Source organism: Oncorhynchus gorbuscha, linkage group LG03, assembly GCF_021184085.1.
Source record: "Oncorhynchus gorbuscha isolate QuinsamMale2020 ecotype Even-year linkage group LG03, OgorEven_v1.0, whole genome shotgun sequence".
In the NCBI taxonomy this organism is placed as follows: domain Eukaryota; kingdom Metazoa; phylum Chordata; class Actinopteri; order Salmoniformes; family Salmonidae; genus Oncorhynchus; species Oncorhynchus gorbuscha.
In genome coordinates this window covers 21,780,845-21,806,226 of record NC_060175.1, presented here as the reverse complement: position 1 = coordinate 21,806,226, position 25,382 = coordinate 21,780,845, and the positions used below count along the sequence as shown (strand labels likewise).

Below are 25,382 nucleotides of genomic sequence, written 5' to 3'. Positions count from 1 at the left end.
TGGTAGTGATGGTTAGGGGGTAGTGGTTGAGGGGAGTTAGTGGTTAGTGGTGGTAGTAGTGATGGTTGGGTGGCAGTGGTGGAGGGGGTTAGTGGTGGTAGTGATGGGGGGGGTTAGTTGTGGTAGTGATGGACGGGGGTTGATGGTATTAGTGATGGTAGTGGAGGGGGTTAGTGGTGGTAGTGATGGATGGGGGTTAGTGGTGGTAGTGATGGACGGGGGTTAGTGGTATTAGTGATGGAGGGGGGTTAGTGGTGGTAGTGATGGATGGGGGTTAGTGGTGGTAGTGATGGAGGGGGGTTAGTGGTGGCAGTGATGGAGGGGGAGGGTTTTGCCAGTAGATGGGTTTTTGTTGTTCTCTACACACCCAACTGTCATGTTTATCACCACATCTTGATACACTGGGACAATGACATTGACAACAAACAAACACACAACACTGAGACTGGATAACGCATCTGTAATGACGGAGTCACTCCAACCCTCCACTTTAACAATGGTAGTGATAGTCCTCACTGCCAAGTGCAAGTTTAAAAAGTAATCTCACTGATACTATAGTGATTGTGTGTGTGTGTCTCAAAAAATATTTCTCACGCTGTAGCAGGAATGTAAGAGCTCTTCTAAATGAGAATGAAATAGTCTTCTTGCCTTTGGACTGTGTCTCAAGGCTAGACTTTCCTTAGTGAGAGCCAGTCTGTTTTCATACAGGGAATGTTGAGTGCTCTTTTTTCTCTTGTAATGTACAAAACAGAGGAAAGTCACAAACGTTACTCCACACACTAAATACGTTTTTTTTTTAAATCCTTAGGCCAGTTTGAACAAAAAAAAAAAACATGTATTTTTATCCTCATTATTTTTTTTCCTGGCACAATATTCTGACCACATAGACATGTAGACTTTAGATCTCTTTCTATATATATCTATAATATGTATATAATATGAACGAGGCACAAGGCCACTTTGTTGAGAAGAACATAAACGAGTCACTAGGCTTGGGTTTGGGTTAGACTATGACTGCTGAAAGAGAAGAAGAGAGGATGAGAAAAGAGGTCATGAAGAAGAGGAGGGAGTAGGGAGACGATGAGCCGGAGAGAGGGCTATAAAGGTATGGCAGGAAGTCTCATACACCTGGGTGTCCATGGATGCCATTACACATATAAAATCTCTTCAGCTGATCCTATGTACAATACAGTCTTCTACAGTTCATAAGCAAGCCAGGTTATGGGATCAACATCCCTATTTAGTGACATGATTGCACAACATCTAATGGCTGTGTCTGTTGGCTGTGTCTATGGTTGAACATCATGTTGTGAGCACCAGTGATCTAAAAGCACCATTAGAAGTATCCCTAAACAGGGGGGGAGAAGGTGCATAGGTGCATATGATGCTGAGAAACAAACCGTCATGTAATCTGATTGGTGTATGTTCTGAAAATACAATTCTGATTGGTACTGGTTTAAGACATCTAAATGCTTTTTGATTGGTGCCCTTGACTCATGACTGAATAAAAGCTGCATTATTAGTTCTGACATCTGCATAGATTTGAGTTTTAACTGTGACATCAACTGAGGTAACAGGATAGATACACAGTTGTAAGCCCCAAGCCCAAAGGCCCAGCAAACCCCTGGTACAGGGCCCTACCCATAAGGCCATGCCAGACTGCACATTAACGGCACAAGTAAACCTTCAGTACTACAGGCAAGGCCAGGGCTGCCCATTGGTCAGATAAGAGCTATAGTTGGTGCCTATTGGTCTGATAGGAGCTTTAGTGGGTGCCCATTGGTCAGATAAGAGCTGTAGTGGCTGCCCATTGGTCAGATAAGCGCTGTAGTGGCTGCCTATTGGTCCGATGAGAGCTATAGCGGCTGCCTATTGGTTAGATAATAGCTCTAGTGGCTGCCTATTGGTTCCTCTTCCTTGTTCTGATGCACTTAACACAAAACACTCATAGCCATAGTCAAGTACTGCAGATGAAACACACTCAACAAAAGGTCATTAGAAGATAAAAAATAAGTAGCACAACAATTTAAAAGTAAACTAAAGCTGTAACTGTATGGCACTTCATAAAATATGTGGGAAGAGACAGGCTATCTCTGGAAAAAGAGAAAACTACAAAAAAACGACATATGAGTAAAATAAGCACTGTGAAGACTGTCAGTAAGTAGGGAGGAGACTGACAGATAGGGGAGCCATTCAGAGCCAGCCGGGGATGAACAGGGCGGGGCAAATGAGGTAAACAAGGCACCTCAGGTAAGCAAGGTGGAGTTAGGAGAGTGAACCAATTAGGCGCAGGTTGGTGAGAATGGGGGGCAACAGGTGAGCTGAGCAGCTTGACAACTGGGCCAGAGTGGCTGTGTGAGTTTGGCTGTGTGAGCAGGACCACGGAGATGAGACCAGACAGCTCATCTGTCTGTCTGTCTGTCTGAGGGGGACCCAATCTGTCCAACCCAGTCTAACATCACAGAAAGCACCTCTGTGTCTGTGTAGGGCCACTCATCCTCCACAGAGTCACTCTCAAAGATCTGGCCAGTTTCTCCAATGTCTGTAGAGTGCTCTTCACATGATGGCTCCTCAGTCATCTGTAAAAATACACATAATGGAGTCGTTCCTGTCCATTTACAGTGATTGTCGAATGAACACTAAACAATAATTCACAGTGCTTTATTCTATATCTATCAATCAATATATACATAGCCCTTCTATATATATCTATAGTCCTTCTTACATCAGCTGATATCTCAAAGTGCTGTACAGACCTTCAATAAGGGGACAAGGATTGCAAGATTCAGGTATCTTTCCCAACATTCCCAGATTTTCCTGATATCCCAGTTGGATTATTCCTGGAATTAGGAGGGAATAATCAGGAAATCCAGGAATCTTCCAACCGGGATTTCTGGAAACCTAGGGGATTCTTTCCAAAAGTTACCACTAAAGGGGACCCTCCAAATCAAGTGTTACTGAATCTAGAAATACGTTTTACCTGCTCAACCATCAGTCTCCTCGTCTGGCCTTCCCACCTGATTCATCCCTCCTCTTCTTCATCATCTTCCTCATCCTCAGTAAAAATAAAGGCCCCATTTTGAAGTGTGGATTGTGAGGCGGTAAAAAATGTTTGGTCAGGTAGTCAATGTGTTTCAGCATCATGGCATGGCTGTGCTCCTCCAATAGTGACTGAATCATCTAGGATCCAGAGAGAGAGAGAGAGAGAGAGAGAGAGAGAGAGAGAGAGAGAGAGAGAGAGAGAGAGAGAGAGAGAGAGAGAGAGAGAGAGAGAGAGAGATGTGGCGAGGGAGGCAGGCAGGCAGGTTTGGGAGGGAGGGAGGGAGGGAGGGAGGGAGGGAGGGAGGGAGGGAGGGAGGGAGGGAGGGAGGGAGGGAGGGAGGGAGGGAGGGAGGGAGGGAGGGAGGGAGGGGAAGAGTCAGTCAGCTAAACAAATAAATCCACAGCACACAGAGATTTGGAACAGAACTGAAGAGAAAACAGGAAGTGAAAGCGAAAAGGTATGAAAAAGCAGTGTTTCAAAACATCTCACCCCTCAGAACAACATCAGAGCTTTGGTTGTCATCGTTGGCACGATTATGCCCAAATGCCCTCCTCGTCATCCTATTGGTTAGAGTGTTATAGGCCGGCAGAAAAGGTTAGCAGGAAGTGAAGAAAGGGTTATCAAGAGTTAGCATAGGTCAAAGGTTATTATATGACAGCATGTCATGAGTAGGTAAATATGCAGGAGAGAAATGATTGAAAGCACTATATTAAGAGTCATGATAATGTTACACTGTATATAGGATTTATATAGAGAAGAGCAAAGGCATAAAGGCATTGTAAGTCTGGTTTTTGCTTTTCAATCCAATCTGCATTGCATCCCAGGCCCATTCTGTAATATTTACAGACAGTATTGGTTGAATGGGTTAACAGTGGTCAACTTGATCCAGGCATGAATGTTGAACAAAGCTGAGAATAAACATTGGGTCTATTTTGACCTCACACCAGGAAGGCCCTACAGTAGAGCGGTCATAGGGCCCTGGTCAACAGTAATGCACTATAGGGAATAGGGTACACAGCCTTAGAGTTCATCTAAACATAGATTTAAATGCACAATGCAACAGTCTAGCCATTAGACCACCACACCACAACAAGGATAGGAAACAGAGGGACAGCCTGCTTTTTGTCTAATAGTGTTCGCAAAAACATCTGTAATGCCTCCCGGGTGGCGCAGTGGTCTAGGGCACTGCATCGCAGTGCTAGCTGTGCCACCAGAGACTCTGGTTTCGCACCCAGGCTCTGTTGCAGCCGGCCGCGACCGGGAGGTCCGTGGGGCGATGCACAATTGGCCTAGCGTCGTCCGGGTTAGGGAGAGTTTGGTCGGTAGGGATATCCTTGTCTCATCCCACACTAGCGACTCCTGTGGCGTGCCGGGTGCAGTGCACGCTAACCAGGTCGCCAGGTGCACGGTGTTTCCTCCGACACATTGGTGCGGCTGGCTATCGGGTTGGATGCGCGCTGTGTTAAGAATCAGTGCAGCTTGGTTGCGTGTTTCGGAGGACGCATGGCTTTTGACCTTCGTCTCTCCCGAGCCCATACGGGAGTTGTAGCAATGAGACAAGATAGTAACTACTAACAATTGGATACCACGAAATTGGGGAGAAAAGGGGGTAACGTTTTAATGTTTGTTTTTTTAACATCTGTAATTGCAAAAACATAATGGCAATGCAATTCATTCTGAGTAAATACGAGAATGTGGTTTGGAAAAAGTCAATTATGTGCTTTAGTAGCTACAAAGAGTTAAAGCCTTACAATCAATGTTCTGGGCCCATAATCATAAAACATATCAGTTTTGCCTTTTAGATCATATGATTATATGGACAGGGGGGACCTGATCCTAGATCAGCACTGCTGGTCTGAGATGCTTTATAAATCCATCCCCTGATTGTAAACACAAGAAAGGGAGACATGTGACCTGGTCGTGGGAGGGGCGGTGGCCGGCATGGGGCGGTCCTCTGGCAGGCCCTGGTCCTCCACGGTGGTGTGGGGGCGGGTGGCGGGGGTGGCCGCCTTGCTGTTGCGGGGCATGGGGTATGGGGTGATGGGGATGCTGCTGAGGGTGTTGGGGGTGTGGGTGATGGGGGTGGGGGGCTTGCTGCAGGGGGCCGTGAAGGTGTGGCTGTGGGTGCTGTTGGGGGTGGGGGTGCTGCTGCTGTGGCGGAGGCCCGTGAGGATGCTGTCCTGGGTGGGGGTGTTGTTGTTGTGGGTGTGGCTGCTGGACTTGCAGCGGGTGCTGGGGCCGTGGTTGGTGTTGGGGCTGTTGGGGGTGCCCCTGCGGGTGCTGTTGGGGATGAGGGGCGTACTGCTGTTGAGGCTGCTGGGGGTGAGGGTGTTGTTGGGGTGGGGGCTGGGGGTGCGGGGCATGGGGGTACGGGGCGTGCTGCTGCTGGGGATGTGGCGGGTGCTGGTATTGGGGCTGGGGGGACTGAGGCTGGAGACCCAGGTGGGGTTGCTGGGGTAGGGAATGGAAGGGAGGATGGGGGTGGTAGTGGTCATCTTCATAGCTGTCTGCCATCAGCTTCATCCTGCTCTGTGTCTGTGGAACAAAACACAAACATGTAAGTTCTACAATTTAACACGAGAGACCCAAACACTGAGTTTGTCATTATGAATGGAAGGAGTTGATTGAGTTAGCAAAGAGAGAATAGCAACTGAGTAGCAGAAATAAGCTTATAACGGAACAACTGCTGCTATTGTGAGCAGGTCCTTCCTGCAAAATAGACTTTTTGGATCTCAATGAGACAAACCTGTGTAAATAAAGGCAGGGTTGGAGTCAATTCCATTCAAATTCAGTCAATTCAGCAAGTAAACTGAAATTCCAATTCCAATTAAATATTTCTAAATACTTTTCAATGAGAAAGAAATGGAATTGCCATTTCAGTTTACCAACACAATTGACTTAATTGAAATGGAATAGACCCTGAGTAAAGGTTGAATAAAATGTCTACCTGAGTTGTGTCACCAGTCCTGACCTGCTGTTTTAGCTGGTTCATCAATCTGTCCTTCTCTCTCTTCAGAGCCAGAACCTCTTCCTGGGTCTTCTTCTTCCCAGAGGCAGACAGCTCTAGCAGAGCGATGTTAGCATCCTTCTCACTGATGGCTGCCAGCAGGGCCTGTTGTCTATAGACAAACAAGAGAAAAAGATACCAGTCAGCACAGCTGAGACAAAACATGCATCTTTCCCACATATGAAGATAACATAATTTACCATTTCTCACTATTTACGTGAAACAAAAAAGTATTGACATAGCGTTTGAGCATTCACACGACCAAGCCAGTTTTTCTTTATATCCTTGACCTATTTGAATCATTTCACTGCAGTTCTTTTGATTACCATTGTTAAACAGAATATGAACATGAATATGAACATGTTTCATTGCTCTGCTGATGTACGACATCCCATGACTTACTTCATCTCCAGGATCTCCTCCAGCTGTTTCCTGCGCTCCTGTCTCATGTTGGTCAGGTGACCGTCCCTCTCCTGCAGGGACTGCTGGGTAGACGAGAGGCGCTGCTTGGTGGCATCCAGCTCCTGTCTAGTTCTCTCTAGGGTGTTCATCATCTCCTCCAACTGACACACACACACAGGAATTACAGACATACTGTATTTTCTATGTCTCACACGCACACACACACACTTTATAAACAGACCTTCAGATGCTGACCAAGGTCCATGGTGTTGTCTTTTCGAGGGTCCCCCATTATCTGACCAGGCTTCTTTTCCCCCTGGGGGCCCAGTTTGAGGTTGGGACCCCCCTTCTTAGTAACCTGCTCCTTGGTCTGCCTGTATGGAGAACCACAGATTATGTCAGAGTTCAACCCTCTATCATACTAGTCACCGTCTTACCACACCACTAGCCGAACAACTGGTATCAATGGTTCATACGTCCCCTTGAGGCATTACTAAGGCATTACTAATACTTTGTCTACTGTACTTTATAAGTAAATATAGACACAAAGAACTCACATACCACACATACAGGGTTGGGTAGGTTACTTTCTAAATGTAATCTGTTACAGTTACTAGTTACCTGTTCAAAATTGTAATCAGTAATGTGAAAGTTACTTTGAGATTACTTTCCCTTTAAGAGGCATTAGAAGAAGACAAAAATATATTTTACCAATTGAATGAAATCTATTGCAGGATAAATCAATATTATAATTTACATAGCTGGCTATTAATGGACGTTGGATTTTACTTTATGGGTTGGTTACGTAGGCTTCTTCTAACCGATTGCTTTTTACAACAGATACGATTAGGCTACACTGTAAAAAGTGTCAGATTTACAGTCATTCCAATTGATGTAATATCCTTTGATCTTCAAGAATATGACTTAGAAATCTGTGAATACAGTATATACGATGAAACATTTTAGGAGATCTCAGTTGGGGTCTCAGCTTACTGTTCAGAGTAAGAATAGTAGAATACCCAAGGTGCAATTTAGAAATGTGGTTGTGCATCAGCAGTTTTTCACTTGTTATGTCAATCAATGACTGTCACTCAACTAGCCATATCAGCTAACAATTATTAGATGTGTAATTTAGTCAAGCCAATTATCTAAACTTGTATTAATCATGGCTGACTACCGACTGGGCACACAGCGTATGTACCCAGGGGCCAACCATTGATTTTGTTAGTCACTCTCACTCAGATATCATTTACATGGCATAAGTTGAGGTAAAATGTGTAGAAATGCATGTAATTAGCCCTGAATCATTTACCCAACCAAGAGCGGCACATTAACTTCTCTCCTCCCCCCATCTGATGATTAGCAGAGCGGCAGCAGGCTGTCTACACTCATAGAGAGCTGGCTCCTGTGGTTGGCGGTTGCAGTAAAAAAAAAAAAATATATATATATATATATATATATATATATATATATATATATATATATATATATATATATACACATTTCCATTTTTCTCTGCCTCTAGGGCCCCCTACGGGCTTGGGCCCGGGGCTTCAGCTCCTGTAAGCCACTGCATTAAGCAGGCCCTGGATCTGCACTATGCAGCTGTTGCAAGAGCACATTTTTCACTGGATGTCCACTGGTTGCAAAAATAATAATTGGTAGTCAGCTTAAACTTCTTTAGTTCAACCACTATTGGGTTAAAATACACATGTACATTTGTGAACAGCCAGCCACTACAAATGCAATCCGTAAGGTGCATAAAGCTAAATGAGAGAGCAGCAGTGTGATTCACTTGAATTCGCTATGTAGATGTCAATAATAAGTGATATCCGTATCGCCATAGACTACATGTCACGCCCTGACCTGAGTATTCTTTGTTTTCTTTATATATTTTGGTTAGGTCAGGGTGTGACGAGGGTGGTATGTGTGTTTTTGTCTTTTCTAGGGTTTTAGCACTGTCTAGGGCTTTTGTAGATTTATGGGGTTGTTTACATTCTAGGTGTTTATGTAGGTCTATGGTTGCCTAGATTGGTTCTCAATTAGAGGCAGGTGTTTATCGTTGTCTCTGATTGGAAACCATATTTAGGCAGCCATCTGCTTTGGGTATTTCGTGGGTTATTGTCTGTCTAGTTGCCTGTGTTTGCACTTTTGTATCATAGATTCACGTTTGTTTTGTTATTTCGTATAGTTTGTTTAGTTTATTAAAAGTTGTATGTATTCTAACCACGCTGCGCTTTGGTCTACTCCATACGACGATCGTGACACTACACCACTGCTGTCATCCTTACCTCCATGCCTTTATTCAAATTAGATTATCCTTGAATGCCTTTGACAGCAGTCGCACCATTGGAAAACGTTGCTTGGACTGTAGCCTTTAAACGCCTATTCCTGCTCTTTTACCGCGATCAAGTAAATACGTTTAGTGTGTCATCATAGTGGTCAGACTCGCTCAGGTGGAACAAACTTAAACGTGAGCCTTTTTTCAATGCTGATTTGAATGTTGTGAGTAAACAGAAAGGTGTCATTTTTTTCTCGCAAACTTCCTTTATGAATTAAAAAGCATTCCTAGAAAAAATCACCTAGTTTTTCAAAAGTATCTGAAGTCTGATGATAATATTCTTTCTGATAATGTAACATATTAAAGTATATATTTGTTTGTAATCCATTACTCCCCAACCCTGCACACATATACAGTTGAAGTCGGAGGTTTACATACACTTAGGTTGGAGTCATTAAAACTTGTTTTTCAACCACTCCACAAACTGCTTATTAACAAACTATAGTTTTGGCAAGTCGGTTAGGACATCTACTTTATACTTGACAAGTAATTTTTCCAACAAATGTTTACAGGCAGATTATTTTACTTATAATTCACTGTATCACAATTCCAGTGGGTCAGAAGTTTACATACACTAAGTTGACTGTGCCATTAAACAGCTTGGAAAATTCCAGAAAATGATGTCATGGCTTTAGAAGCTTCTGATGGGCTAATTGGCATAATTTGAGTCAATCGGAGGTGTACCTGTGGATGTATTTCAAGGCCTACCTTCAAACTCAGTGCCTCTTTGCTTGACATCATGGGAAAATCAAAGATATCAGCCAAGACCTCAGAAAAATATTGTAGACCTCCACAAGTCTGGTTCTTCCTTGGGAGCAATTTCCAAATGCCTGAAGGTACATCTTTCTTCTGTACAAACAATAGTACGCATGTATAAACACCATGGGACCACACAGCCGTAATACTGCTCAGGAAGGAGACGTGTTCTGTCTCCTAGAAATGAACGTACTTTGGTGCGAAAAGTGCAAATCAATCCCAGAACAACAGCAAAGGACCTTGTGAAGATGCTGGAAGAAACAGGTACAAAAGTATCTATACCCACAGTAAAATGAGTCCTATATCGACATAACCTGAAAGGCCACTGAGCAAGGAAGAAGCCACTGCTCCAAAACCGACATAAAAAAGCCAGACTACAGTTTGCAACTGCACATGGGGACAAAGATCGTACTTTTTGGAGAAATGTCCTCTGGTCTGATGAAACAAAAATAGAACTGTTTGGCCATAATGACCATTGTGATGGAGGAATAAGGGGGAGGCAACATCTCAAGACATCAGGATGTTAAAGCTTGGTCGCAAATGGGTCTTCCAAATGGACAATGACCCCGAGCATACTTCCAAAGTTATGGCAAAATAGCTTAAGGACAACAAAGTCAAGGTATTGGAGTGGCAATCACAAAGCCCTGACCTCAATCCCATAGAAAATGTGTGGTAAGAAATGAAAAGGTGTGTGCGAGAAAGGAGGCCTACAAACCTGACTCAGTTACACCAGCTCTGTCAGGAGGAATTGGCCAAAATTCACCCAACTTATTGTGGGAAGCTTGTGGAAGGCTACTCAAAACCTTTGACCCACGTTAAACAATTTAAAGGCAATTGCTACCAAATACTAATTGAATGTATGTACACTTCTGACCCACTGGGAATGTGATGAAAGAAATAAAAGCTGAAATAAATCATTCTCTCAACAATTATTTTGACATTTCACATTCTAAAAATAAAGTGGTGATCCCAACTGACCTAAAACAGGGAATTTATACTTGGATTAAATGTTAGGAATTGTGAAAAACTGAGTTAAAATGTATTTGGCTAAGGTGTATGTAAACTTCCGATTTCAACTGTATGTGAGTAATACAATGATGACTGTTAGACTCATTAAAAACACATGCAGATGGACACAACAAAACACAATAAAAATGAACACAAATATATATATATATGTACACACACTGAACAAATGATATACAAGATGTAAAGTGTTTTTCCCATGTTTCATGAGCTGAAATAAAAGATTTTCCACATGCACAAAAAACATATTTCTCTCAAGTTTTGTCCACAATAAATTTACATCCCTGTTGGTGAGCATTTCTCCTTCACCAAGATAATTCATCCTCCAGACAAGTGTGGCATATTGATTGAACAGCATTATCATTACACAGGTGCACCTTGTGCTGGGGACAATAAAAGCCAACTCTAAAAAGTGCATTTTGTCATATAACAATGCCACAGATGACTCAAGTTTTGAGGGAGCTTGCAATTGGCATGCTGACTGCAGGAATGTCCACCAGAGCTGTTGCCAGAGAATGAAATGTTTCTTTGTCTACCACAAACCTCCTCCAATGTAATTTCAGAGAATTTTGTAGTATATCCAACCGGCCTCACAACCACAGACCACGTGCAACCACGCCAGCACCGGACCTCTACATCCGGCTTCTTCACCTGCGGGATCGTCTGAGACCAGCTACCCGGATAGCTGATGAAACTGTGGGTTTGCACAACCGAAGAATTTCTGCACCAACTGTCAGAAACCGTCTCAGGGAAGCTCATCTGTAATGCTTGTCATCCTCACAAGGGTCTTGACCTGACTGCAGTTCTGCATCGTAACCGACTTCAGTGGGCAAAATGCTCACCATCGATGGCCACTGGCATGCTGGAGAAGTGTGCTCTTCACGGATGAATCCCAGCTTCGACTTTACCGGGCAGATGGCAGACAACATCACGTGGATGAGCGGTTTGCTGATGTCAACATTGTGAACAGAGTGACCTATGGTGGTAGTAGGGTTATATTATGGGCAGGCATAAGCTACAGACAATGAACACAATTGCATTTCATCAATGGCAATTGAATGCACAGAGATACTGTGACAAGATCCTGAGGCCCATTGTTGTGCCATTCATCTGTACACAATTCTGGAAGCTGAAAATGTCTCAGTTCTTCCATGGCCTGCATACTCACCAGATACATCAGCCACTGAGCATGTTTGCAATGCTCTGGATTGACGTGTACGACAGCGTGTTTCAGTTCACAGCCATTGAAGAGGAGTGGGACAACATTCCACAGGCCACAATGAACAACCCAATCAACTCTATGCGAAGGAGATGCGTCATGCTGTATGAAGCAAATGGTTGTGACACCAGATACTGACTGGTTTTCTGATCCATGCACCTACCTTTTTTAAAGGTATCTGTGACCAACAGATGCACATGTGTATTCCCAGTCATGTGAAATCCATAGATTATGGCCTAATGAATGTATTTAAATTGACTGATTTCCTTATATGAACTGTAACTCAGTAACATTTTGAAATTCTTGCATGTTCAATTTATATTTTTGTTTAGTATATACAGTGCATTTGGAAATTATTCAGCACCCTTGACTTTTTCCACATTTTAGTACATTACAGCCTTTTTTTCCCCTCATCAATCATAACACAACACCCCAAAATGACAAAGCGAAAACAGGTTTTAAGAAAACATAAATAGTTTATTTACATAAGTATTCAGACCCTTTGCTATGAGACTCGAAATTGAGCTCAGGTGCTTCCTGTTTCCATTGATCATCCTTGAGATGTTTCTACAACCTGATTGGAGTCCACTTGTGCTAAATTCAATTGATTGGACATGATTTGGAAAGTCACACACCTGTCTATATAAGGTCCCACAGTTGACAGTGCATGTCAGAGCAAAAACCAAGCCATGAGGTCAAAGGAATTGTCTGTGGAGCTCTGAGACAGGATTGTATCAAGGCACAGATCTGGGGAAGGGTACCAAACCATTTCTGCAGCATTGAAGGACCCCAAGAACACAGTGGCCTAGATCCTTCTTAAATGGAAGACATTTGGAACCAGCTGGTCGCCCGGCCAAACTGAGCAATCCGGGGAGATGGGCCTTGGTCAGGGAGGTAACCAAGAACCCGATGGTCACTCTGACAGAGCTCTAATTCCTCTGTGGAAATGGGAGTACGTTCCAGAAGGATAACCATCTCTGCAGCCCGCTTGCAGTTTTCCAAGAGGCACCTAAAGGACTCTCAGACCATGAGAAACAAGATTATCTTTGGCCTGAATGTCAAGCATCACGTCTGGAGGAAACCTGGCACCATCCCTACGGTGAAGCATGGTGGTGCCTGCATGTTGTGTGGAAGTTTTTCAGAGGCAGGGACTGGGAGACTAGTCAGGATCAAGGGAAAGATAAATAGAGCAAAATACAGAGAGATCCTTGATGAAAACCTGCTTGAGAGCGCTCAGGACCTCAGACTGGGGCGATGGTTCACCTTCCAACAGGACAACGACCCTGAGTAAACACCCAAGACAATGCAGGAATGGTTTAGGGACAAGTCTCTGAATGTCGTTGAGTGGTCCAGCCAGAGCCTGGACTTGAACCCAATCTAACATCTCTGGAGAGACCTGAAAATAGCTGTGCAGCGACGCTCCCCATCCAACCTGAGAGAGCTTGAGAGGATCTGCAAAAGAGTTTGTGAGAAAACTCCCCAAATACAGGTGTGCCAAGCTTGTAGCATCATACCCAAGAAGAATTGAGTCGTTAATCACTGCCAGAGGTGCTTCAACAAAGTACTAGAGTAAGGATCTGAATACTTATGGAAATGTGTAAATGATAACTTGCAAACATTTAAAAAAATGTTTTGCTTTGTCATTATGGGTTATTGTGTGTAGATTAATGAGGGGGGGGGAATATTTGATCCATTTAAGAACAAGGCCTTAACGTAAAAAAATGTGGAAAAAGTCAAGGGGTCTGAATACTTTCCGATTGTACTAATATACACTCAGATTAGACATACAGGTACTGTAATTGACACGGAAATTTGAATGCAAAAACAATGAACAACATTCAGGAGATATGAGATAAAGACAAGTCCATGTTAATACAGTATGTTCAGAGATCTCTGAAATGACTCACAGGTTTAGGCACCAGAGTTAGAATAGTAGGGGGGAAGTCGCACCTCTCAGGTGTACGGATGGGGCCGGTGGTGGGGGGGGGGGGGGGGTTCTAATGGAGGTTCACTACTTACCTGGGAGCTAGGCTGCAGGTGGAGAAGAGGAGGAACAGGAGGAGGAGGAGGTGTAAGGAGGGATGGCAGGACAAGAGGAAACAGCAGACAGAAACAGGAGACAGGAGAAGAGTAAAGAAATGTAACATTAGTATCATAACAGAAAAGAAGGACAACAGAGGACCCATAACCAGAATAAAGTGTACACAGTCAGAGACAGACAGGGAGAGATCATCATCAGCACCAATGAGAAACAGTCACTGGAAAACACAGACATAGCTAACACGGGATGCACAGGATACACCTTCTCCTCTGACAGCCAGGTTAGAGCCCTGTATTAGCTGCTGGCTGCACAGCCTGTGAGTGCGGGGCGGGCATGCAGTCAGTCAGAAAAGGGGACAGAAGACACTAGCTGTGATAGAGAGAGGGGGGGTGAGTGAGGTTAGGCTAGGAGGAGGGGAGGGACAAGAGAGCTAGTATAGCTAAACAGCAAGGAGAAGAGGAGACCAAGTGGGCAAGGCAGCAAGGGAACCAGTCAAGGGAGCCATGGCAGACAGCCAGAAAGAGGGGGACCAACCAAACATCTGGGGGGGTACAGTACATACAGACCCTACCTACTAAACAGCTCACTCACTGAGCAGAACATTGTTGACCTGGAGCACAGCAGCTCTAGTCATGCAGACAAGACTACTAGGCTGAGAGCTAGCCTTTACATTGGGCACAGCAAGCTAGACAGGGAAGTGGAGAGGGCAGGGAGATCAGGGCGGAGGTCAGTGTAGAGAAATATAGGAATCACTGTTAGTAGTAGGGTGGAGGTATCGAAGCAGTGAAGGGTGAGGATGGTTCTGGAGGAGGGTTAGGGATGAAGGTATCAGAACAGACAAGGGTGATGATGGTTCTGGGGGAGGGGTGGAGGTATCAAAACAGAAAAGGGTGAGGGTGGTCCTGGGGGAGGGTGAGAGGTGGAGGTATCGGAACATCGAATGGGTTGGTTCTGAGGGAGAGTTTGGGGTGGAGGTGGGCAGATGGGGGTCAGGAATGATCAGGGGAAGCAGCGTGCCCACAGAAGTAGAAGGACTAAAGACAGGACCTTCCTACTCTCTTAAAAAAAAGGTACTATCTAGAACTTGAAATGGTTCTTTGGCTATTCCAATAGAGTCGTGGCCAAAAGTTGAGAATGACACAAATATTAATTTTCACAAAGTCTGCTGCCTCAGTTTCTATGATGGCAATTTGCATATTAAACTCCAAAATGTTATTAAGAGTGATCAGATTAATTGCAATTAATTGCAAAGTCCCTCTTTGCCATGTAAATTAACTGAATCCCAAAAAAACATTTCCACTGAATTTCAGCCCTGCCACAAAAGGACCAGCTGACATGTCAGTTATTCTCTCGTTAACACAGGTGTGAGTGTTGACGAGGACAAGGCTGAAGATCACTCTGTCATGCTGATTGAGTTTGAATAACAGACTGGAAGCTTCAAAAGGAGGGTGGTGCTTGGAATCATTGTTCTTCCTCTGTCAAACATGGTTACCTGAAAGGAAACACGTGCTGTCATCATTGCTTTGCACAAAAAGGGCTTCACACACTTCATATTGCTGCCAGTAAGATTGTACCTAAATCAACCAGTTATCGGATCATCAGGAACTTCAAGGAGAGCGGTTCAATTGTTGTGAAGAAGGCTTCAGGGTGCACAAGAAAGTCCAGCAAGTGCCAGGACCATCTCCTAAAGTTGATTCAGCTGCGGGATCGGGGCACCACCAGTACAAAGCTTGCTCAGGAATGGCAGCAGGCAGGTGTGAGTGCATGATATTCTGCAAAAGGTACAAGGATTGGACTGCTGAGGACTGGGGTAAAGTCATTTTCTCTGATGAATCCCCTTTCCGATTGTTTGGGGCATCTGGAAAAAATATTGTCCGGAAGAGACAAGGTGAGCGCTACCATCAGTCCTGTGTCATGCCAACAGTAAAGCATCCTGAGACCATTCCTGTGTGGGGTTGCTTCTCAGCCAAGGGAGTGGGCTCACTCACAATTTTGCCTAAGAACACGAATGAATAAAGAATGGTACCAACACATCCTCAGAGAGCAACTTCTCCCAACCATCCAGGAACAGTTTGGTGATGAACAGTGCCTTTTCCAGCATGATGGAGCACCTTGCCATAAGGCAAAAGTGATAACTAAGTGACTTGGGGTACAAAACATCGATATTTTGGATACATGGCCAGGAAACTCCCCAGACCTAACTTAATCCCATTGAGAACGTTTGGTCAATCCTCAAGAGACGGGTGGACAAATAAAAACACAAATTCTGACAAACTCCAAGCATTGATTATGCAAGAATGGGCTGCCATCAGTCAATTTGTGGCCCAGAAGTGAATTGACCAGCATGCCAGGGCGGATTGCAGAGGTATTGACTCTGTACCAACCTCATGTAATTGTCAATAAAAGCCTTTGACACTTATGAAATGCTTGTAATTATACTTCAGTATTCCATAGTAACATCTGACAAAAAATATCTAAAGACACTGAAGCAGCAAACTTTGTGAAAAATTACATTTGTGTCATTCTCAAAACCTTTGACCATGACTGTAGGAGAACCCTTTGAAGAACTGTTTTTGTTTCCAAGTAGAACCCTTTTGGTGTCATGTTTGTCATTTATTATCATGTCTTGTCCCTGTGCTCCCCATTCTGTTCGTTTCCCTCTGCTGGTCTTATTGGGTTCTTTCCCTCTTTCTATCCCTCTCTCTCCCCCTCCCCCTCTCACTCTCTCGCTCTCTCTTCTCTCTGTCGTTCCGTTCCTGCTCCCAGCTGTTCCTATTCCCCTAATCATCATTTAGTCTTCCCACACCTGTTCCCGATCCTTTCCCCTGATTAGAGTCCCTATTTATTCCTTTGTGTTCCGTTCCTGTCCCGTCGGTTCCTTGTTTAGTATTCACCATGCTGTGATTGCGTTTCGCCCTGTCCTGTCGTGTTTTTGCTATGATTGTGTATCGCCCTGTCCTGTCGTGTTTTTGCCTTCATCAGATGCTGCGTGTGAGCAGGTGTCTCTGTCAACTACGGCCTGCGCCTACCCGGGCGACCTGCAGTCTGTGGCCGCTTCTCCAGTTATTTCCCTCTACAGACTAGAGGATTTCTGTTATTCCCTGTTTGGACTTAAATAAACTCTGTTTCTGTTAAGTCGCTGGGTCCTCTTTCACCCGCATGACAGAAGGAACCGACCAAGGAATGGACCCAGCGACTTCAGACGCTGTTTACACTGTCAAGATCCAAGGAGCCATGCTCGCAGACACGAGCAGGAATTGTCTGCTGCTCGCCATGCCGTGGAGAACCTGGCCGCTCAGGTTTCCGACCTCTCTGGACAGTTCCAGAGTCTACGTCTCGTGCCACCTGTTACTTCCTGGCCTGCCGAGCCTCCAGAACCTAGGGTTAATAACCCACCTTGCTACTCCGGGCAGCCCACTGAGTGCCGCTCCTTTCTCACGCAGTGTGAGATTGTGTTCTCTCTCCAACCCAACACATACTCTAGAGAGAGAGCTCGGGTTGCTTACGTCATTTCACTCCTTACTGGCCGGGCTCGAGAATGGGGCACAGCTATCTGGGAGGCAAGGGCTGATTGCTCTAACAAGTTCCAGAACTTTAAAGAGGAGATGATTCTTTTTGACCGTTCAGTTTTTGGTAGGGAGGCTTCTAGGGCCCTGGCTTCCTTATGCCAAGGTGAACGGTCCATAACGGATTATTCTATTGAGTTTCGCACTCTTGCTGCCTCTAGTGAGTGGAACGAGCCGGCGCTGCTCGCTCGTTTTCTGGAGGGACTCCACGCAGTGGTTAAGGATGAGATTCTCTCCCGGGAGGTTCCTTCAGATGTGGACTCTTTGATTGCTCTCGCCATCCGCATAGAACGACGGGTAGATCTTCGTCACCGGGCTCGTGGAAGAGAGCTCGCATCAACGGTGTTTCCCTGCTCCGCATCGCAACCATCTCCCTCCTCTGGCTTTGAGACTGAGCCCATGCAGCTGGGAGGGATTCGCATCTCGACTAAGGAGAGGGAACGGAGGATCACCAACCGCCTGTGCCTCTATTGGAGTTGCTGGACATTTTGTTAATTCATGTCCAGTAAGAGGCCAGAGCCCATCAGTAAGCGGAGGGCTACTGGTGAAGTCCTCTTCATCTAGATCTTGTACTACTATGTCGGTCCATCTACGCTGGACCGGTTCGGTGCTACATGCAGTGCCTTGATTGACTCTGGGGCTGAGGGTTGTTTCATGGACGAAGCATGGGTTCGGAAACATAACATTCCTTTCAGACCGTTAGACAAGCCTACGCCCATGTTTGCCTTAGATGGTAGTCATCTTCCCAGTATCAAATTTGAGACACTACCTTTAACTCTCACAGTATCTGTAACCACAGTGAGACTATTTCTTTTGATTTTCCGTTCACCGTTTACACCTGTTGTTTTGGGTCATCCCTGGCTAGTATGTCATAATCCTTCTATTAATTGGTCTAGTAATTCTATCCTATCCTGGAACGTTTCTTGTCATGTGAAGTGTTTAATGTCTGCCATCCCTCCCGTTTCTTCTCTCCCTACTTCTCAGGAGGAACCTGGCGATTTGACAGGAGTGCCGGAGGAATATCATGATCTGCGCACGGTCTTCAGTCGAGAGCCAACTCCCTTCCTCCTCACCGGTGGATTGTAGTATTGATCTCCTTCCAGGGACCACTCCTCCTCGAGGTAGACTATACTCTCTGTCGGCTCCCGAACGTAAGTCTCTCGAGGATTATTTGTCTGTGTCTCTTGACGCCGGTACCATAGTGCCTTCTTCTTCTCCGGCCGGGGCGGGGTTCTTTTTGTTAAGAAGAAGGACGGTACTCTGCGCCCTGCGTGGATTATCGAGGGCTGAATGACATAACGGTTAAGAATCGTTATCCGCTTCCCCTTATGTCATCAGCCTTCGAGATTCTGCAGGGAGCCAGGTGCTTTACTAAGTTGGACCTTCGTAACGCTTACCATCTCGTGCGCATCAGAGAGGGGGACGAGTGGAAAACGGCGTTTAACACTCCGTTAGGGCATTTTGAGTACCGGGTTCTGCCGTTCGGTCTCGCCAATGCGCCAGCTGTTTTTCAGGCATTAGTTAATGATGTTCTGAGAGACATGCTGAACATCTTTGTTTTTGTCTATCTTGACGATATCCTGATTTTTTCTCCGTCACTCGAGATTCATGTTCAGCACGTTCGACGTGTTCTACAGCGCCTTTTAGAGAATTGTCTCTACGTAAAGGCTGAGAAGTGCTCTTTTCATGTCTCCTCCGTTACTTTTCTCGGTTCCGTTATTTCCGCTGAAGGCATTCAGATGGATTCCGCTAAGGTCCAAGCTGTCAGTGATTGGCCCGTTCCAAGGTCACGTGTCGAGTTACAGCGCTTTTTAGGTTTCGCTAATTTCTATCGGCGTTTCATTCGTAATTTCGGTCAAGTTGCTGCCCCTCTCACAGCTCTTACTTCTGTCAAGACGTGTTTTAAGTGGTCCGGTTCCGCCCAGGAGCTTTTGATCTTCTAAAAGAACGTTTTACGTCCGCTCCTATCCTCGTTACTCCTGACGTCACTAGACAATTCATTGTCGAGGTTGACCTTCAGAGGTAGGCGTGGGAGCCATTCTATCCCAGCGCTTCCAGTCTGACGATAAGGTTCATCCGTGCGCTTATTTTTCTCATCGCCTGTCGCCATCTGAGCGCAACTATGATGTGGGTAACCGTGAACTGCTCGCCATCCGCTTAGCCCTAGGCGAATGGCGACAGTGGTTGGAGGGGGCGACCGTTCCTTTGTCGTTTGGACAGACCATAAGAACCTTGAGTACATCCGTTCTGCCAAACGACTTAATGCCCGTCAAGCTCGTTGGGCGTTGTTTTTCGCTCGTTTCGAGTTTGTGATTTCTTACCGTCCGGGTAGCAAGAACACCAAGCCTGATGCCTTATCCCGTCTGTTTAGTTCTTCTGTGGCTTCTACTGATCCCGAGGGGATTCTTCCTTATGGGCGTGTTGTCGGGTTAACAGTCTGGGGAATTGAAAGACAGGTTAAGCAAGCACTCACGCACACTGGCGTGCCGCGCGCTTGTCCTAGTAACCTCCTTTTCGTTCCTGTTTCCACTCGTCTGGCTGTTCTTCAGTGGGCTCACTCTGCCAAGTTAGCTGGTCATCCCGGTGTTCGAGGCACTCTTGCGTCTATTCGCCAGCGCTTTTGGTGGCCGACTCAGGAGCGTGACACGCGCCGTTTTCGTGGCTGCTTGTTCGGACTGCGCGCAGACTAAGTCGGGTAACTCTCCTCCTGCCGGTCGTCTCAGACCGCTCCCCATTCCTTCTCGACCATGGTCTCACATCGCCTTAGGCTTCATTACCGGTCTGCCTTTGTCTGCGGGGAAGACTGTGAGAGCCGCCAATAAACGCAGGATTAAGAGTCCAAGGTATTGTTGCGGCCAGAGAGTGTGGCTTTCCACTCGCAACCTTCCTCTTACGACAGCTTCTCGTAAGTTGACTCCGCGGTTCATTGGTCCGTTCCGTGTCTCCCAGGTCGTCAATCCTGTGTGCGAATTTCCGCGACATCTTCGTAACATCCTGTCTTCCATGTCTCCTGTGTTAAGCCCTTTCTTCGCACCCCGTTCGTCTTCCCTCCCCCCTCCCGTCCTTGTCGAGAGCGCACCTATTTACAAGGTACATAAGATCATGGACATGCGTTCTCGGGACGGGGTCACCAATACTTAGTGGATTGGGAGGGTTACGGTCCTGAGGAGAGGAGTTGGGTTCCGTCTCGGGACGTGCTGGACCGTTCACTCATCGATGATTTCCTCCGTTGCCGCCAGGATTCCTCCTCGAGTGCGCCAGGAGGCGCTCGGTGAGTGGGGGGGTACTGTCATGTTTGTCATTTATTATCATGTCTTGTCCCTGTGCTCCCCATTCTGTTCGTTTCCCTCTGCTGGTCTTATTGGGTTCTTTCCCTCTTTCTATCCCTCTCTCTCCCCCTCCCCTCTCACTCTCTCGCTCTCTCTTCTCTCTGTCGTTCCGTTCCTGCTCCCAGCTGTTCCTATTCCCCTAATCATCATTTAGTCTTCCCACACCTGTTCCCGATCCTTTCCCCTGATTAGAGTCCCTATTTATTCCTTTGTGTTCCGTTCCTGTCCCGTCGGTTCCTTGTTTAGTATTCACCATGCTGTGATTGCGTTTCGCCCTGTCCTGTCGTGTTTTTGCTATGATTGTGTATCGCCCTGTCCTGTCGTGTTTTTTGCCTTCATCAGATGCTGCGTGTGAGCAGGTGTCTCTGTCAACTACGGCCTGCGCCTACCCGAAGCGACCTGCAGTCTGTGGCCGCTTCTCCAGTTATTTCCCCTCTACAGACTAGAGGATTTCTGTTATTCCCTGTTTGGACTTAAATAAACTCTGTTTCTGTTAAGTCGCTTTTGGGTCCTCTTTCACCCGCATGACATTTGGTTCCAGGTAGGACCCTATTGGGTTCCATGCAGAACCCTTTCCCCAGGAACCAAAAAGGATTCTCCTAGGGGGACATCTATTATGGAACCAATTTTCTAAGAGTGTACAGAAGCTACACAAAACAGCCAAAACACAAAAGGTCACAGACAAAAAGTGTGTGTGTGTGTGTGTGTGTGTGTGTGTGTGTGTGTGTGTGTGTGTGTGTGTGTGTGTGTGTGTGTGTGTGTGTGTGTGTGTGTGTGTGTGTGTGTGTGTGTGTGTGTGTGTGTGTGTGTGTGTGTGTGTGTGTGTGTGTGTGTGTGTGTACATGCGCGTTTGTGTGTACATGTGTGTGTGGAATCAGTGTCTGGTTATTGTCTATGTGTAAGGTACATGGGAGCTGTACTGTGTTCTATGTTGTAATGAGAGTGAGTTCATGGTAAAGGGAGGGAAGAGGGCATACAGACTGTCAAATTAAATATCATCCAGGAAATGAAAAGAAATACATATGATTCAGTATATACAGTGCAACCGAAAAGTATTCAGACCTCCTGACTTTTTTTCACATTTTGTTTTAAGTTACAGCCTTATTCTAAAATGGATGAATTCGTTTTTCCCCTCATCAATCTACACACAATATCCCATAATGACAAATCAAAAACAGGTTTTTAGATTTTTTTTCAAAAGCATCAAAATATAAAACAGAAATATCACAGGGTGTTCATACCCTTTACTCAGTACTATGTTGAAGGCCCTTTGGCAGCGATTGTAGCCTCCCTTTCTTCTCTGCAGATCTTCTCAAGCTCTGTTAGGTTGGATGGGGAACGTCATTGCAGTCATTTTCAGGTCTCTCCAGAGATGAATGATGTTTTCATCAAGGATCTCTCTGTACTTTGCTCTGTTCATCTTTCCCTCGATCCTGACTAGTCTCCCAGGCTGTGCCACTAAAAAACATCCCCACAGCATGATGCTGCCACCACCATGCTTCACCGTAGGGATGATGTTATGTGCGTTTTACTGAGGAGTGGCTTCCATCTGGCTACTCTACCATAAAGACCTGATTGGTGGAGTGCTGCAGAGAAGGTTGCCTTTCCAGAAGGTTCTCCCATTTCCTCAGAGGAACTCTGGAGCTCTGTCAGAGTGACCATTGGTTCCTTGGTCACCTCCGTGAACAAGTCCCCTCTTTCTTAATTGCTCAGTTTGGCCAGGAGATCAGCTCTAGGAAGAGTCTTGGTGGTTCCAAATGTCTTCCATTTAAGAACGATGGAGGCCACTGTGTTCTTGGGGTCCTTCAATGCTGCAGAAATTGTTTGGTACCCTTCCCCAGATATGTGCCTCGACACAATCCAGTCTCAGAGCTCTACGAACAATTCCTTCGCTCTGGCATCTACTGTCAACTTTGGGGCCTTATATAGATAGGTGTGTGCCTCTTCAAATCATTCCCAATCAATTGAATTTACAACAGGTGGACTCCAATCAAGTTGTAGAAACGTCTCAAGGACGATCAATGGAAACAATGGAAACAGGATGCACCTGAGCTCAATTTCGAGTCTCATAGCAAAGGATCTGAATACTTATGTAAATACAGTATTTCAGATTTTTAATACATTTGCAAAAAACTGTCATTATGGGGTATTGTGTGTAGATTGATGAGAAAAAAAGAAAACAAATCCATTTTAGAATAAGGCTGTAACGTAACAAAATTAGGAAAAAGTCCAGGGGTCTGAATGCTTTCCGAAAGCACTGTATGTGTTGAAACTGACATACTGTATATGAGAAATATATGACATCCTTATGGCTTTCATATGTGAAATCATATGAATACAGTAGAAGTTCAGTATTAATACAAATATGAAAGTATTGATTCATACATGCTACTACAGATTCGTTTTTTGATATAGTTTGTTTACCTGGCTCCTTGTTTAGGTGGCAGGTAGCCTAGTGGTTAGAGTGTAGTACTAGTAACCGAAAGGTCGAATCCCAGAGCTTACAAGATAAAAATCTGTTGTTCTGCCCCTGGACAAGACATTTAACCCACTGTTCCTAGGCCGTCATTGAAAATAAGAATTTGTTCTTAACTGACTTGCCTAGTTAAATAAAGGTAAAGGAAAAATATATTAGATTGAGTCATAAAGTATGTGCAGGCATGGGTGGAGAAGCAGGATGAAGACATGCGCAGACACACGTGCACAAAGATGCATATACAACATGACTACTGGCGCAGGCTTTTGCAAGACTACTGCTGTAGAGGTTGCACAACAGATCTAGTGATCTTTACATAACACGGATGGGCCGATGGGCTTCCAAATCACACCGAATCAATTAAAAGGCGAGACCATATGCAGGTGCAGTCGCAGACGTAAACCACGAGGGCAGCCTTGCTGAAGTGCCAGGGACAGAGCACTCACTTTCCCAAGAAGTCCCACACCATGCCCCCAATCTGCTGGGGGGCAGCGGACACAGGTGGGAGCGGGTCAGGGGGAGCTCTACCACCGGGACCGTGACGAGGAACGGGGCCAGGGCCGAAACCAGGGCGAGGGACAGGGGCAAGGTGTGGGGGGCTGTGACAGGGGGAGTAGGAGGAGAAGCGTGAGAAGGAGGGTGAGGGGAAAGTGTTGGAGAGAGAGAGAGAGAGGGGAGAGACAGAGAGGGATATGGAAGAAGAATGAGAATGACACACTGAAATGCAATGGAACCGTATTACTGCTAGGGGATGCTCATGTGGCGAGCACATACAGTTTGACCTACCTGGACAGACCCTTTTCTGCAATATTTTACACTAAAATGGCCAATTCAAAGTCTAAAGATGAAATGTTCTATTCATCAATACTCTATAGGTATGATGTAGATTTTCACTATCAGCCAGCATAATACCCGGGGGGGGGGGCACCAGAGCAGCACAGTACAGTCCAAGATTTACAGGATGACGTGACATCCACATATCAACAAAGACCGAAGTAGATTAACTACACAAGAGCACAATTAAGCTAACTTGCACAGAGTTACAGGAATAGCAATAAATAGCATAGCAATAAAGCAGTCACCACAGGGCCTTTTGGAGAGGACCCTGCACATCCAGTGCCTTGTCATACAAATCCAATGAGCTTTCACCTTCACTGCACATTGTAGGGGTTTCACCCATAGCCTTGCTTGCTCACTAAAAAACTATTCAAACCTCCATTCATACTGTGACTCAATCAAGTGATTTGTAGTAATTAAATAAGACTTTCAACAGTAAGTATGTCACGACTCCCACCGAAGGTGGCTCCCCTGCCTGTTCGGGCGGTGCTCGGCGGTCATCGTCACCGGCCTACTAGCTGCCACCGATCCCTTTTCCTTTTTCTGTTTGTTTTGTCTTATTAGTTGCACCTGTGTCTAATTGTGTTTTCCTGATGTGCTTCCTTATTTAAGCCTAGTAAACCCGCCCTTGTTTTGTGCGCGATTAATTTTGTGTTACATGTTGTGTCGTTGGGTGTGTTAGTGCTGCTGACCGTGTACCCTGTGTGTTGGGTTGGTCAGTATTTTCGCGCCCCCGGGGTTTTGGGCATTGTATGTTGGTGCCAGATTAAAGTGCACTTTTCCCTTTGGAACTCTCTGCTCTCTTCACCTGATTCTTACCTCACACACCCAGTTAGCTGTGACAAAGTAATAGTATTGCCTTAGACGTTAACCCAGGTATATAGTGTTAGTCTGATAATCAGTTCAATAAATATGCTAATCTTTATCTATAATTCTGTCTGTTTCTCTATCCATAGCACTTCCATGCTTAAGCCACACCTCCAACTAATCAACATCAATATATATATTTATCTATTATAAGACCTACAGTGCCTTCAGAAAGTATTCAAACCCCTTTACTTTTTACACATTTTGTTACATTACAGCCTAAATCTAAAATGTATTAAATAAATACAACTCCTCAGCAATCTACACACAACACCCCATAATGACAAAGCAAAAACAGGTTTTTAGAATTTATTTCAAATGTATTAATAAAAAACAGAAATATGTTATAAATACTCAGACCCTTTGCTATGAGACTCGAAATTGAGCTCAGGTGCTTCCTGTTTCCATTGATCATCCTCGAGATGTTTCTACAACTTGATTGGAGTCCACCTGTGGTAAATTCAACTGATTG

The 25,382-nt window shown here is 45.2% G+C and overlaps 1 protein-coding gene across 7 annotated transcripts in view; it reads right to left on the bottom strand.

Annotated features, from left to right (window-relative positions):
* Window positions 1-214: 214 nt before the first annotated feature.
* erc2 (ELKS/RAB6-interacting/CAST family member 2) overlaps window positions 215-25,382 on the bottom strand; it is a 106,494-nt gene continuing 81,326 nt past the window's right edge. For 3 of the 7 annotated variants that reach the window (XM_046340160.1, XM_046340172.1, XM_046340163.1), the window contains 9 exons: window positions 23,653-23,805; window positions 13,814-13,825; window positions 6,694-6,826; window positions 6,453-6,613; window positions 5,991-6,162; window positions 4,958-5,578; window positions 3,533-3,603; window positions 2,981-3,180; window positions 215-2,579 (listed from right to left, as the gene is read on the bottom strand). In XM_046340160.1, coding sequence (XP_046196116.1) covers window positions 3,577-3,603; window positions 4,958-5,578; window positions 5,991-6,162; window positions 6,453-6,613; window positions 6,694-6,826; window positions 13,814-13,825; window positions 23,653-23,805 — 1,279 coding nt within the window. In that variant the 3' untranslated portion in view covers window positions 215-2,579; window positions 2,981-3,180; window positions 3,533-3,576. The remainder of the gene's footprint in view (window positions 2,580-2,980; window positions 3,181-3,532; window positions 3,604-4,957; window positions 5,579-5,990; window positions 6,163-6,452; window positions 6,614-6,693; window positions 6,827-13,813; window positions 13,826-23,652; window positions 23,806-25,382) is intronic. The other 4 variants (XM_046340166.1, XM_046340194.1, XM_046340181.1 and 1 more) reach the window with 3 other exon arrangements.